Source organism: Equus caballus, chromosome 19, assembly GCF_041296265.1.
Source record: "Equus caballus isolate H_3958 breed thoroughbred chromosome 19, TB-T2T, whole genome shotgun sequence".
Lineage (NCBI taxonomy): Eukaryota > Metazoa > Chordata > Mammalia > Perissodactyla > Equidae > Equus > Equus caballus.
In genome coordinates this window covers 8,846,757-8,861,531 of record NC_091702.1, presented here as the reverse complement: position 1 = coordinate 8,861,531, position 14,775 = coordinate 8,846,757, and the positions used below count along the sequence as shown (strand labels likewise).

General features: G+C 57.0%; 1 protein-coding gene across 5 annotated transcripts in view; it reads left to right on the top strand.

Moving 5' to 3' along the window:
• Window positions 1-266: 266 nt before the first annotated feature.
• The window catches only part of LOC138919090 (ral guanine nucleotide dissociation stimulator-like), an 87,992-nt gene continuing 73,483 nt past the window's right edge, over window positions 267-14,775 (top strand). The window contains exons 1-15 of one of the 5 annotated variants that reach the window (XM_070243132.1): window positions 267-327; window positions 3,733-3,843; window positions 4,596-4,706; window positions 5,735-5,916; window positions 7,272-7,465; window positions 7,608-7,987; window positions 8,746-8,961; window positions 9,316-9,419; window positions 9,922-9,991; window positions 10,099-10,125; window positions 11,056-11,124; window positions 11,558-11,632; window positions 12,186-12,218; window positions 12,588-12,709; window positions 12,916-13,204. In XM_070243132.1, the coding sequence (XP_070099233.1) occupies window positions 4,611-4,706; window positions 5,735-5,916; window positions 7,272-7,465; window positions 7,608-7,987; window positions 8,746-8,961; window positions 9,316-9,419; window positions 9,922-9,991; window positions 10,099-10,125; window positions 11,056-11,124; window positions 11,558-11,632; window positions 12,186-12,218; window positions 12,588-12,709; window positions 12,916-12,952 (1,605 nt within the window). In that variant the 5' untranslated portion in view covers window positions 267-327; window positions 3,733-3,843; window positions 4,596-4,610 and the 3' untranslated portion in view covers window positions 12,953-13,204. Of the gene's footprint in view, window positions 328-3,530; window positions 3,844-4,595; window positions 4,707-5,734; window positions 5,917-7,271; window positions 7,466-7,607; window positions 7,988-8,745; window positions 8,962-9,315; window positions 9,420-9,921; window positions 9,992-10,098; window positions 10,126-11,055; window positions 11,125-11,557; window positions 11,633-12,185; window positions 12,219-12,587; window positions 12,710-12,915; window positions 13,205-14,775 lie in introns of those variants that run through there. The other 4 variants (XM_070243131.1, XM_070243130.1, XM_070243129.1 and 1 more) reach the window with 4 other exon arrangements.

Genomic DNA, 14,775 nt, shown 5'->3' with positions numbered 1-14,775 from the left:
GGCTCTGGCTTCCTCGGCCAAGGCTCAACCCCTTCCCTTCGGGTTTTCTTTGGAAACAGGGACCTCATGGTCCTAGGGGAGCCCTGCCCACCCCGTCCATGGGGGGGCCATCTTCCTGTTGGCATCCAATCATGCACAGGCACACTCACACCGATTTCTCCTGTGTGGACCATGCAGGGACCCCAGGAAAGAGCAGACACCAGGGAAGTGACAAGAGGCCGAGGAGAAGGCAGTTGGAGGCAGCTCTGCCATGAACAGTAGCATCCCTCCTCCTGGCTACATGACCAGAAGGCCCGAGACGGACCGAAGAATCCCTGAGGTTTCTAGGTGTGTACCTGTTCCAAGGGCATCCCTGACCCAGCCTGGAGGGCACAGGACTGGGGAGCTGGAGTCCACTTCTGTGGGCACCTGCTACTCTGAGGAGCCGTTCTCCTCTTGTGTAGACATTGGGTAGAGGAGAGAAGACCTTGGTGTCCTCCTGTGTAAAGTGGAGTGCGTCCAGCGGGTGACTCCCTGGGTTCCGTATGATGCTCACGAAGGGTCTATGGCCCTTGGTTCTCCATCGATGACGCCCTGTGCTCTGAGCACCTGAGAAAATGCTTTCCCACCTGCAGGAGATCCTTTAGAACTGAGAGAGGTTTGGGGGTTCGGGTGGATGAGAACTTGGGATAAGGAAGAACATGCCAGAGCACTGTGAACTAAGGCCAGAGTCCAGGGACAAGACCAGTCCTTGTTGGACCCCCGAGGTCCTCAATTGGCTGGAGAGGAGAATCATTGCCTTGGTTGAGGTCAGGATGCCTCCTGAGAAAAAAGGACACCCAAGTGGAGGGACAGAAAGATGAGGGAGAGGGAGGCTCCTGAGGTTCCTCCCACGGCCTGGAAGCCTGCAGGTCCTGCTCCTTTACCCCTGGGACAGTGGGGAGCCTCTGCCTTGAGGACACCCAAAGAGACTTCCTGTGTGGTGGCTTCTGCCAGGGCTGCAGTGCTGGTGCTGGCCACCAGGGGGCAGGCAGCCTCCAGCGTCAGTGGTGCCCAATGAGGTTGGGTTTTCACTGTTGTCACTTCTATTGGGATGTAATTGCCACACAGCACTGCCTAAGTTAACACTGCTGTGTGGTACATTTCAAAATTGCTAAGAACCAAGAAGCTAAACTTCTCATCACAAGCAAACACTTACTTTTCTGTTTTCGGTGACGGATGTTAAGTGAACTGGTGGTGTCATTGCGCAGGCTGTGTGCATCCAGTCCCTGTGCTGACTTCTTAAACTTACACGGCGCCCACTCAGCCTGCCTCAGCTGCTGGAGCAGCGAATAGCTGTGCAGAGGCCTTTCCGGCTGTGCCCCGCCTCAGAGAGAACTCACTCCTCCTGGTACTAGCGCTCCTCTCCACAGTCTGACTTGGTGAAGAGCAGGAGGAGGGGACACGGGTTTCACAATTCTTCACTCAGCGACTGTGCACCGAGCACTCACCCTGTGCCAGGTGCTCAGGTGGGTGTAAGTGCAGGGCTGACAGTGACTGAGTGGTCCCTGCCGGTCAGGAGCTCACACTCTGGAGGGGACAAGGACAAAAGCATGAAAGCAAAGACATGAGAGGGGAAAGAGCCAGCGCTGAGGGGACATTCAGGGGCCTGTGTGGGAGGGCTGGGGGTCACCGGGTAGGGGTCTGAAAGGCCTCACTGGGGTGACATTTCCTGGGACCAGAATGACAAGAGGGAGCCAGCCCTGCACAAGTCTGGGAGCGGCGTGTCAGGGAGAAGGCACCCCTGCTGTAGACGCTCATGGGCAGAAGGGGGTTTGGCCAGAGGATGTGAGAAAGATGGCCAGTGTGGCTGGAGGGAGCCTGGGGGGAGAGAGGAGGCGGCGGAGGGCAGGGCCAGATCCTGGGGCCTGAAATCACGGTTCCAGTGCCTTGCATCTGTAAACGGCAAATGCCTCATATCTCACAATTTTTGTGGTTGAGGAATCAGACATAGATTAGCTTGGTTCTTCTGCTCAAGATGCCTCAAGGCCGCGGCAGCGGCCTCAAGTGATGCTCGACTGGCAGAGAATTTCCTCTCAGGTTCACTCAAAGGAGTCGAGGTGCACTTTGGACTCAGAGCATGGGTTCCTTTCTGTCTGTTGGCCTGGGTGCTGCCTCGGTTCTCTCCCATGTGGGCCTCTGTGTATGGCAGCTCAAAACGTGTGTGCTTGATTCCACAGCTCAGGGACAGGAGAGCGAGAGAGACACGGGAAAGAGAGAGAGACGGAACTTAAGAGAGGGAATAAGAAAGAAGTGAGAGACTTTCTGTGTTTAAAATTTAGACATGACACTCGTCCACATTGGCTGTGTTCTATTGGCGAGAGCCAGTCACTAAGCACTCAGCGGTCACACAGGAATCTGTGAGGGATGTGTGTACCACGGGTGGGGATCTCTGGGAGCCACGGTGAAGGCTGCCCACCTCACAGATCAAGATGAGGCTCTTGGGTCTCTTTCTAAACAGAAGAGGAAACAATGGAGAGGTTTGAATCCAGAGGATGACAGTGTCTGGATTTCATTCATCAACCCTCTCCTTGTGCTGACATTGAAATGAGGCCAAGAGAGGAAGTGCCTGTTGCAATAGCGCATTGCTGAACCCAGGCCTGGTTTGAGTGGTGTTCATGCTACATCCCTTCTCGTAATTCTTCCATCTCTTTGTTTGTGCATTCCTTGCACTTGACACCACCTCACAGGTGGTATGGATATTATTTCATATACACCTGATGATGTCCCTAGTAAGTAGATTCTAGGCGGATTCCCCTTGGGCAGGTTTGGAGACTGGGGAGGCCCTGAGAGGCACAATGAGTTTTCCAGGACAGAGAACTGGTAAGATAAAGGAGGTCTGAATTCTGCTCTGCCTCCTCAAAGCTGGGACCCTCATCACATTCCCAGGGAGCTGTGGCTGGGGCTGTGGAAGCTCCTCATGTAGAGTTAAGAAGAAGACATGGGGGTGGTTTGGGTAGGTCCGATTACAGGAAGCAGCCCAGGTAATGGAATCTTGAAAAAGTGACCTCACTTCCTTGGCGATAGACCCCAACAGATTTAGAACTCTGGTAACCAGGCAGTTAATTCTAGAGACAGACCCCTAGCCAGTTCATCTGACTGGAGACACTTCGGAGTAAAACATGTTTACTTGTTGTGTACCAGTTTTCAGAGGCTCTAGGCTCAGGAAAACCCAGAGTGTGAGATTGTTGTGTTGTTGTGGACATCGGATCAAGCCTCATGGCCAATTTGGCAGGAGGTACCCAAAGGTAATGTGGGGCAGCCCAGGGCAGCCCACTGTAGGGCAGGACACAACTCGGATCCCACCTGAGCAGCCCCATAGCCCTTGCACCTTGTGTGAGGGTTTGTGTGTGAGTGTCGGTGTGTGTGTGTACGCGTGGGCGCTGTGCGGGAAGGCAGCAGGTGAGGAGTGGGTCCCTCCTGGGCAGGAGGAGAGGGTTATGTGCTGTCAGCCAGGTGAGTCTGTCATATTGATACCCCGGGGCTTGGCTGGCAGCCTGAGCAGCTGGGTGCTGGGATCAAGCTGCTCTGCCCTTGTGTTAATCCTGAGGCGTAGAAGTTTCATCTAGTTCCCTCCCTGGTCAGATGTCTGTGCAGACGTCCCTCTGTGCCTGAATTAGGGAACAGAATTCCTCATGGGGGTGTCCCCCTGTGGCGATGTGCAGGCAGGCCCCTGATGCCTCCTGGCCCATCTGCCGGGCACTGTCTTTCCAGAACTCCACGCAGGAGATCTTTGAAGAGCTACATGATGGGTTCGACTTCTCTCCCTCCCTAGTCAAGGGGCAGGAGCAGCAGGCCGCCAGCAGCATCCTGTGCCGGTCTGAGGTGAGAGCAGGAGCAGAGGGTCTCCCCGCCCACCACCCCAAGATGTTCAGGTTGGGCCTGGAACCCAGGTCCGAATCTGAGCACACCCCTGGTGCCCTCACAGGGCTTTCCCACTGAGTGTCCTACGGCCTTACTCCCAAAGGAGTCTGGGCCTCCTCTCCTCCCCAGCCAGCTGAGGGCTCGGGTGGAAAGACACTCTCCACATGTTTCTTGGAATCGTAGAGGAAAGGTTTACTGTTGTTGTCACTTCTCACGAGGCCATGAGGACCTTAGCATTTTGCTCCTGTTTTGATTGATGTAACTTCCCGGCTGGGAAGCTGTAGCACTCAGCGCCACTGTCCTTGCAGACCTGCTCCAAGCCTCACAAATCATCACACTTGCTAGGCTGATTACACACAAAGAGCATGGGTGTGGATTACAGGATTCTATACATTTCTCTGCACCTTGTCATCTCACAAAACACTTCGAATCAGAGCAGTTTGTTACGTGCTGTAAAACTAGTGAGTCTGTGATATTCATACCCCAGGCTGGCAAGCTGAGCAGGTGGGTGCTGGGGATCAAGCTCCTCTGCCCTTGTGTTAATCCCGAGCCTTAGAAGTTTCATCTAGTTCCCTCCCTGGTCAGATGTCTGTGCAGATGTCCCTGTGTGCCTGAACTAGGGAGCAGAAATCCTCATGGGGGTGTCCCCCTATGGCGATGTCCAGCAGGCTCCTGATGCCTCCTGGCCCGTCTGCCGGGCATTGTCTTTCCAGAACTCCACTCAGGAGATGTTTGAAGAGTTATGTGTTGGGTTCGACTTCTCTCCCTCCCTAGTCAAGGGGCAGGAGCAGCAGGCCACCAGCAGCATCCTGTGCCGGTCTGAGGTGAGAGCAGGAGCAGAAGGTCTTTACCCCCACCCCCCCAAGATGTTCAGCGTGGGCCTGGAACCCAGGTCTGAATCTGAGCACACCCCTGGGGCCCTCACAGGGCTTTCCCAACGGAGTGTCCTACGGCCTTGCTCCTGAAGGAGTCTGGGCCTCCTCTCCTCCCGAGCCAGCTGTGGGGTAGGGTGGAAAGACACTCTTCACGTTTCTTGGAATCATAGAGGAAATGTTTAATGTTGTTATCACTTTTCACGAGGCCATGAGGACCTTAGCATTTTGCTCCTGTTTTGATTGCTGTAACTTCCCGGCTGGGAAGCTGTAGCACTCAGGCCACTGTCCTTGCAGACCTGCTCCAAGCCTCAGGAATCATCACACTTGCCAGGCTGATTTACACATAAAGAGGATGGCGGTGGGATTACAGGATCCTATACATTTCTCTGCTACTTGTCATTGCACAGAACACGGCAACTCATTGTAGGCCGCTCAGGTCAGGAGCTGAGGCCTTAAGTGACTTCATCATATTCCACAGAGGTGGACATTTTGCACAGTGATTCAGCCTCTCGATGCTGTTGGACCTTGACATGACCCAATTCTGTTGCCATTTGAGCCAACACTGCAGGGCACATTTTAAGCGTGTCCGAACAGACTCTAAGTTTTCCAGGTCTGCCATGACATAGAACCGCAGATTGGCGGAAGGTCACTAATCATCTGTTTGCTCCTGTCTGTGGTGGGGATGTTCATTGATGACTCCCTGGGATAATGCTCTTACCTCAGGCTCTTAATGCACAGCGGTGCGATTGTTCCTCAGGTCACAGAATGCCTTGAAGGTACTGAGTGTTTGTCATTCCCCTAAAAATCAAATTGTACTTTTAAGTCCAAAACCATTTTCAAGGCGGGCTCTCGTCCCTCTTGCACAACTTCCTGAGGTGCTGGGAGGTTCTGGTCTGAGCTCCAGACCCTGATGCCCCTGGTGGTTCATGGTGACTCCACTGACTCTGTGTCCCTCCTTGTCCACGTGGTATGCCAAGGAACCCACCCTGTCCGTGGCTGAGGCCCGCACGATGCTGACCCTCAAGGCAGGCGCAGTGCAGAAGGTGGTAGGCTGCCTGCAACCATCTTTCCACGGCAGATCCATCTCCGTCACCACCTTCCCGTGTGTGTACCAGGCCTTCTACCCGACCCCACAGGTCCTGGACCAGCTGCTCCAGAGGTGAGTGCCCACCCCTCCACAGCACAGCAGGGAGTCTCCTACCTAATAAACGTGTGCCTTGGGAACGTCCCCACACCTCTCTGAGCGTCACCTTGCTCATCCGAATAGTGGGGTGGTAAGAGGGTAAACCTCACAGGGTCACTGAAGGAAATCACGGGAGAAAGCACGGCAGACGCTTGCCTGGTGCCGGACTCCACAGAAGGGGCTGCTGCTCATGCTGCGTGTCCTCACGCTTACAGCTTCCGTCCCCAGTGAGGAGACTCCCTGCCTCTCCCCTCGCTGGCCTGTGGCCTTCCTGAGTGTGGAAAAGTACATGAAAGCAAACTGTTTTCCTATTGGCAAGACAATTTAGCGAGTCCATCTAGCTGATCCTGGTCCTTGACTTCGGTGCGGCCAGAGCAGTGGTCTCTGTGGGCAGCAGAGGAGGTGCAGGCCCACTCAGAATTCTGGGAAGGCTCTGGATGGGGTTCATTCATTCAATACTATATGTTAAGCTCCTACTACATTCATTCCCTTTCCTACACACTAAGGATGTCCAATGAAGGAAGCAGACACTATCCCTGGGGCTCAATTCTAGCCTGAGAGCTAGAAGCTCACTTCTGGGCATCGTGAGTATTGATGCCCAGAGGACGTTAGATGTCACACCCTCTTGGCCTCCTCTAGATATGGACGCATCCTCTCATAGTCAGACCACGATGACAGACTTCAAGGACCAACTAAGACCATGAGTGGTGTTGGGTCCAGCGGGAGGGCCTCCTGTGTCCACAGAAGGGGCTAGGAGACCATGGGGACTGTGGCTATGGATGGACTGGCAGACCCTGGATCTCACACCTCTTGGGGTTTCTGTGGGAGGCCTGAGGTCTGCGGTCTTCCCTACAGGAGGAAATGAATCAAAGAGACCTGTTCACAGGGTCCCAGTCCCGCCATGGGAAGCAGAGGAGAGGCTGGGCTGAGTCGGCCACTGAGAGACTCCTCGCTTCCACACTTCCCTCTCCCTCTCCCTGCCCTCTGCACATGCACCTCTCCTAAGCACCGCCACTGGGGCCCAGAACAGTAGGTGGTGAGCAGCCTGGTCACAAATCTGCCTCCAACCTCAGTCCTGATGCTCGAGCGTGGAGGATGGGGCAGGCTATGTCCAGGCCCTTTGGGAAAAGAGTGTCAGGTGGAAGACCAGACTCACACAGGCTCTCTGTTAGATTGGCTGATGACCAGGCCTTCCAGTGCAAGGACAGCCACCCAGGGATTGGAGTGGCTGGTCCACCCTCTGGGGCTCAGGCACAGAGAAGGTGCTGTGGGAACACAGTGTGGAACAGCAGGCCAGGCCTGTGACTCTCTTCACACATGCCTCTCCCCAGTGCCCTCTCTCCCATCTGGGGCCCCCGGCCTCAGGAGAACTCCCAGGATATGTGGCAGATGCTGCGCCACTCCAGGATCAATCTGACGTTGGCGTATCTCCAGGACCTCTTGGCTGGCTCAGTCCTCAAGCACCAGGCCACCCCTCTTCTCATCCAGGTGGACCTTTTCCAGGCCACTGAGTTGGAGACAGAGGGTAAGGGAGACCGTAGGCTTGGAAGACTACCCCAGTGGGTGGGTCACGACTGGGGATTCATTTAAAGACAGTGGGATCTTTCCTGTTTGGGGAAAGGCACATGGAAAGCAACTTATGTAGCTGACCCTTTCTCTTTCTCCAGCTCCTGCCCCAGCTCTAGCACTTCTGCCAGGTGCAGAGGCAGAAAAGGGGTCACATCTGGAGCTGGACGGAACTCCAGTTCTATTTCTGCCATCACTTCTAGCGCTGGAGCCGCCAGCAGCGCCCTCAGCTGCTCCAGACCCCGAGCGAGTGCCATCAGCAGCCCCAGCCCAAGTGCCAGGTCCTGAACTGGACTCAACGGGACCAAGGGGCCTGCTGGGATTTCCACCTCAGGCTCCAGTAACAGCCGCAGACTCAGCTCCGGTTCCAGAGGCTTCCCACCCCTGTCGAGTGACCGGGAAGAAGCAGCCCGATGGGAAGCCTAGCCTCATGGCCTTCTCCCCAAGGGATGTGGCAGAACAGCTGACGGCCATTGACGCGGTGAGCACCCGGGCTCTCAGGGCGGGGTGGGGCAGGCCACCCCTATGCCATCAGCTGGCCCAGACCTGCTTTTCCCTGTGGCGGCTCCTGTGACCTGGGTCCCAATCCCAGCTCCACCACTTCCCAACCATGGGATCTGGGCAACTCCCCAGCCTTCGTGTTCCACCCTCACACTGTAGAGATGGGGACCAAGAGGACCTGCTGGACAGAGGGGCTGAGCACATGGAGTGAAGTAGAACACAGAGGAAGCCTGGTGGGGCCTGGCCCGAGAGGTCGGGGAGGAGAACTCACTGTGTGCAGCCAGGAACTCAGGCGGCCCAGCCATCTGCTCGGGATGCTCAGCAGCCTCAGCATTTGTGAGGCACCAGACGTGTACTTCACTAAAAGGGAGACAACCTGACAAAGCCCGTGGGTGTAGCTGGCACAGGGGAATGTGCAGCGGAATGGGGCCTGGGACCAAGGATGCTCAGGATGCAGGGAGATGCCCCCTTGGGAGGAGCCAAGCGGAGCAGCCCTCTGGAGCTTGCAGTTTGTGGGGGTGGGCTGTGTGTAAATGCTCCTGTCCTTTCCCCACCAGTCTGGAGTCCCGGGTCCTCCTGTGCTGGGTGCTCTCAGTGGAAGAACAATGAAAGCGAGGGGCTCCCACCACGCTGAGAACACATCCTCAGCTTCCTGAGCCCCTCCTTAGACCGGTGACTCCTGCTTGGACACTAAGCTGGGCCGTGGCAGGGCTGAGTGACACTCCCCCTCCTCCCCAGGAAGTGTTCAAGAACGTCGAGCCCTCTGAGTGTCTGGGTTCCACCTGGGGCAAAAGAAACCGGCCCGGACATGAGAACGTGGCACCCACCGTCTGGGCCACAGTGGTGCAGTTCAACAGAGTAGTAAAGTGTGTCATGACGTCCTGCCTTGGGGACCCAAACGTGACGGCCCGGGGCAGGGCCAAGGTTCTGGAGCGGTGGATCGAGGTGGCCAGGGTAGGCGGGGGCAGACCCTCTCCAGAGCCGTGGAACTGCCCCTTCTCCTTGATCAGCTCTCAGGACTGAAGGCTGCACTCTAAGCCCCTGCACAGTCGCTAGGTCCTTCCTGTCAAGGGCACACTGACCTTGACTCGCATGTCCCAGTGGTGGGATGCCCACTTCCTCCCTGGCTCCTTCCTACTTTGAGCGAAATTCCTCCTCCTGGAAGTGTTACTCTTTGGTCCACCTGTGGCCACCCTGGCGCCCTGGCCCTCTGTCCCACTCAGGAGGGGAGAGTGGAAGGGAGGGGGACTGAAGCCAGAGCAGACAGGGCTCCTGCTCCCCCTCCCAGCTCCTCCTCTCCCTCCTCAGGAGTGCCGAGCCTTGAGGAACATCTCCTCCCTGCACGCAGTCCTCTCGGCTCTGCAGAGCGTGCCCATACACAGACTGAAGAAGACCTGGGGGAAAGTGTCCAGGTGGGGAGGCCTCTCCGCAGGAGGACCAGGGGGAGGAGGGAGCTCCCACGTGTCTGCCATTGCCCTCTCGTCGGCTGGAGCTTCCTGGGTGGCAGTAAGCCCTGGGCACAGGGCCTGGGTGGGTGTGCAGTGTCCCTGATCCTCACTGGCAACTTAGGCCCCCAGTTCTGCTTCAGGAATCAGGTTCCCTGGATGTCACATAGTAGGTTGAACCAAAGTGGAGATTTTCAAGTGTTTGCCATACAGCAACAGAACTCTGTGCCCAGTGGGAAACCAAACTGGTCAAAATACAGCTGCTGCATAGAAAAGGGAGTGGCAGCCCCAGGTGACCAACATGAGAGCCCCCTCTGCAGTCCCATGGTGACGTCAGTGCTCAGAGGACCCCCACGAAAATCCTCATTCAGGCAGTTTGGATTTTCCAGATTCTCATCGAGAAGGGACTTGCACTTATGCCCCCTGCCCCATTGTTCCTGAGTTTCTCCTTCCTCCTTTCCCCCCTCAGGAAGAGCTACCGAAAATTTAAAAAGCTCTGTGATGAGGACAACTCCCTTAGCTGGGAGCTGCTCATCAAGGTAGAGTGGAGGCTGGCATGTGGAGGGAGAGGCGGGGTGTGTGGAAGGGGGACGGGGCAGGATGTGGATGGTCATTTCTCACTTGAAGTTTCTGTGTACAATTCCAGTCTTCCCTGGATGAACAGGAAGATGGGGTATGTTTGTTCCATGGGCAGGTGGGGGAGGTGTTTGTGGGGTGGGAAGCCCCGGTCATGGCAGGAAGTGGGGGTGTCTGGGCTGATCCCGGAGGGGATGCTGAGCTGGCCGGTGGAGCAGGGGCTGCCTTCCATTTTGGTCCACGCTGTCAGCACTTAGATTCTTCCAGGCTGTTGCGTGCATGGGGTGGACGGGCGTATGTTACTTCCCTGAACCAGCTCAGTGTGTCTTTAGGAAGCCAGGCCCCCACTGCTCCTTCTGTCTTCACCACTTCTCCACGAGGAGGGCACCCTGCCTGCCCTCGGGATGGGCACTGCCAGGCATTCCCCCAGGCCAGGTGGACAAATGGGCTGCCCAGCCTTGAGTCTGAATGGCTGGAGCCTGACAGATGTTTGTACATGTGTGACTCCCCACTGGCCCTACCACGGTCCCTGCTAGTCTGTCCCTGTCAGGAACACTCACCTGGGTCCTAGTCAGCAGTAACTGGTGCCCAGGTGGCTTATGGGAAGTGTCCAGGAAACTGGTGGTGCTCGGTGGATCTTTCCTGAGTGGACCTCATAGGCTTCACATGAAAGAGAAACCGAAGTGTCCTCTCAGCCCCGCCCCACCCTTTCACGCTGGGTGGGGTGAGAGCCAGAACCATGTAGACCGTCACTGATGCTGAGTCCTCAGGAGACCCTGCGAGGTAGGGGGAGTTGTCACACTTTCCAGATGAGGAGGCTGACTCAAGGAGGACAGGCGTTCGGCCCAAGGTCACACAGCGAGAGTGTTGGAGCTAGGATTGTTCTAGAATCAGAGTGTGCTGGAGGATGGAGTAGCATGGGTACCAGCTGACTTGGTTCAGACGTCCAGGGCTGAGGTCAGAGGGGCTGAGGAGAAGTGGGGTGAGGGGAGGATGGCCTCCTTGACCCTGTCCTCAATCCTGGCAGAAGCAGCCCTCCAAGTTTGCCACCCTGCTGAGGACCCTGCAGAGAGGCCGGAAGAGGCAGCAGCAGAAGGTGAGTGCGCCTGTGGGGAGGGGCTCCAAGGTCAGAGGAGATGACTCTGCCCTCCCAGCTGGGGGCTCCAATCCAGAGAGGGGGCCTTCCTCCTGCAGCCCTCCTCCTGTTGCCGCAGAGCCTGACACCCGCCCTTAGAAGTGACCAGGAGGAGGGCTTGGGGAGCTGCAGCAGGATGGGTCGGGAGAGTGGAGGGGCCAAGGATTAAAGGCCCTGTGACCAGCCAAAAGCAGGCCCTGGGAGGTGACCAGGAGGAGTCTGGTGTTCTTGGAGGGTGAGGGGTGGGGATTGAGGGCCGGCTATAAAGGATTTGAGGCTGCTCCATGTGGGGACCCCGGGCTGGGCCAGGAGGCTGAGCATGAGGAGTTTTCAGGGGAGGGTCATGGGGACACCTGAGACCAGGGCCTCATCCCATCTAATCCCAATGGCACAGGGCATCGTCCCCTTCCTGGGCACCATGCTAACTGACCTGATCATGCTGGACACTGCCATGGAGGATTACGTAAATGTGAGTGAGGCCGGGGGCCAGAAGGGGATGACCAGGTTGGGACTTGGGAAGACACAGTCCCAGTACCAAGACCTGAGTGGTCAGAATGTGGTAACTTCCTGTCGTGACAGCCTCCCAGGCTCCCCTGTGGGCTGGGACAGTGTGCCCCTCTTAGGGATGAGGGAACGAAGGCTCCACGTGGAGCCCGTCCCGGGTCCCCAGGCTGGCGAAGCAGCAGAGCTGCCCGCCTGCAGAGCTGCATGGGCTTTGTTGGAGGCGAGAGAGAAGTCAGCCTCCAAGTCAGGCAGCACACTGCTGGAGCTGTCCCTTCCTGCCTGAGGACTCAGCTTCCCTGTCCGTCATCAGAGGGCCTTGGGCTACAGGGTCTTTGAGTGTCGGCCCCCATGTCCTCCCTTCTCTGGAGCCCAGAGCCTGGCCTGGGTCCAAGTCCTGTTTTCTGTCAGGCCCAGCCCCCTCCTGGACCTGGAGCTGGGCACCATGAGAAGGGGTGTGCACGGGGGCTGGTCATAGCTAGGGGGCTCGTTCTGATGGACTTTTGCTGTCTGCCTTCCAGGGCAATGAGATCAACCACGAGAAAAAGAAAAAGGTGAGCAGCTGTGGCCTTCCATGTCAGGGAGGAGAGGGGCGTGGAAACCAGAGCCGCCCCTGGGCGGAACTCTCCTGGGCACCGCCCGCTGCATCTTACATTTACTGAGAGTGTTGGATGACAGAGAATCAGGAGACCCATCCAGTGGCGGGGGGGTGGGGGCAGTGGTGGGCATCAAGCAAAACTTCCTGCGGGAGGGGCTTCTACCCATCTCTGAGAACAGGTAGGTCCTGCGTGGAATTGGAGGGAAGGAGGGTCCCATGTGAGCAAGGACCCAGGACCAGCCCCTTGCCCCACTCCTCACCCCCTGAAGACCCTGCAGCATCCCCAGCAGGCTCTGTCTGCATCTTCTCCTCCCTCTGGTGCCAGGAGCACAAAGTGATGATGGAGATCGTGCAGCTCCAGGAGGCTGCAGAGAATTACAACCTAGAGCCCCAGGAGCGATTCAGGGCCTGGTTCTGGGACATGGAGCAGCTCAGTGAGGACCAGAGGTGAGGCTGGACAGGACATGGGGAGGAACAGGTGCACTCTCCCTGCTGGCCAGTCCGGAGAGCCTGAGTCCATGACTCCCTTGTCAGCCCTGACCTGTCGCATGGTGATGGCTGGGGAAGCTGGGCTCCAGCTGCTGGGCAGATGCCGGGAAGGACACCAGGGCTGTGGATTGTGGGAGGCTCACAAGTGCCACTCTATCCTGTAGCTACAGCCTGTCCTGCCAGCTGGAGCCCCGGTGCTAGTTGGCCAGCAAATCTCTCCAGGCCCAGAGAGCATGGCCATCATGAAGCTGAGGAGAGAGTGAGCGTCCCGTTGTCGTATGACCTCTTCCTTAGCAGCAGGGGCCCAGCTGGGGCACTCAGGGTGCAAGGGCCCCACCGCCTGCCATCCCTTCCTGAGGCCAATTTCCATCTCTGTAGGGGTGAGAATCACTGCTTGTAAATAGTTCATGCCAGATTTGCAAACTGTTGTATTAAAGTCCTGTTTCTCTTAGAGCCTGGGAGTGGTGGTTCTTTCACATTCTGTGCTAATTTAAACGCTGTCCAGACTCTCAGATCCCTCACTGGATTAAGACATTTTGCAGTCATCCGATTATTGTGTGTGGGAGAGGGGGGAAGGTGCAGCCCCTCCCTGGCTGCTGAAGGAGACCCCCAAGTGCCCCTCCTCAGAGGACAGGTCCGTGTCAGCATCATGAAGCTGGGCCAGGAGCAGAGACAGCCCCTCAGACCCCTGAGATGGGAGGTCGAGGTGTTTTCTCAGGCCGAGCATCCACCACGGAAATGTGGGGGGCCCTAAAGCCACCACTTGCCAGGCCCACTCTGTGCCCCAGGAGTGGGGCTGCCCATCCACACTCTGGAGGGAGAGGGAACATTTCCTGCGTCTCTTGTGGAGGTCTGTCTGGACCCCATGTTTGGAACTTGTAGTTTCTAGTTCAGCCTCTGGAAACGCATCAGCTCTAAGTGGGGAAAACATGTAGCGATCAAACCGTGCGTGTGGAGAGGACAAGGCCAGGGGAAGGTCATTTGTGCAGGGACTTTGGGCAGGCAGGACTTCCCCTCCTCAGTGTCCCCTGGGGCCCGTGCTCACCCTTTCCCTGGACAGGACTACTGCTGGGACCATGTCCCTGGCTCCGAAGTCGTCTCCCTGCTTGCCTCCTCTCCAGGGGAAGATTTGTGGTGCAGCCTGCCAGGCTCCAGCTGGGCCCCGTTCCTGACACTCTCCTGCTCCCTGTGACCCAGGGCCCCAGCCCCTGCGCTTCCTTCTTCACTCTTGTCAAGTCAGAAGTCCCCTCAAGGCCCCACCCTCCCTCAGGTGCCTCAAGGCCACTCCTCCCTGGCTGGGCCCGATGGATCCTGGTGAGCTGTGATTTGCAGGCTAACAGGCCATAATCCTGGCTAGCGAGTGCACTTACACTCTCCCTTGCTGTCCAGAGTGACTTCTGGGCCACATGGTTCTGAGGTCCATGGTCTCACACAAGTGCCCGTTAACACACTCAGCTGTGTTGTTGCCAGCTCAACCTAAGGGGCAGCTGGCCCAGCCTCTATGGCGTGCAGCCCCTGGACGGCTGTGCTCTTTTCCACAGTTGAGCTGTGACTGTGTCCCGGGGGTGTGAGCCTTTCCTGTTGGGAGCATTGAAAGCTGAGACATGAGAGGAGCGTGGGTGGGGGTGCAGCGGGGATGCCCCCAAAGTGATGACCTCTGGACATGCGTGCACATGTGAAAATGCCTTACCAGTTAAAATACTGAAATGCTTCCCATGTGGGCATAAACAGACAGCGCCCTGAGTTCAGCCCAAGAACCCATCCGCTGACCAGGAGCTAAAGGGTTACCACCTGATGCTTTGAACGTTAGCCCTGAAAAATCTTGTAAGACAAGGGCCAGAGGAAGAGCTTGGCACTGCCTGATGGCCGCAAGTGTCACCCAGCTCCCTGCAGGCTGGACTCTGCCAGGGCACCTTCTCAGGACAGCCAACCGCTGAGGATAAACACTGCTTCCCAGTAGCCCAGGCCCTTCCTGACACAGCACAGCCATCCAGGAAAGAGAGTTGCCAATGGAGGAATGGCTG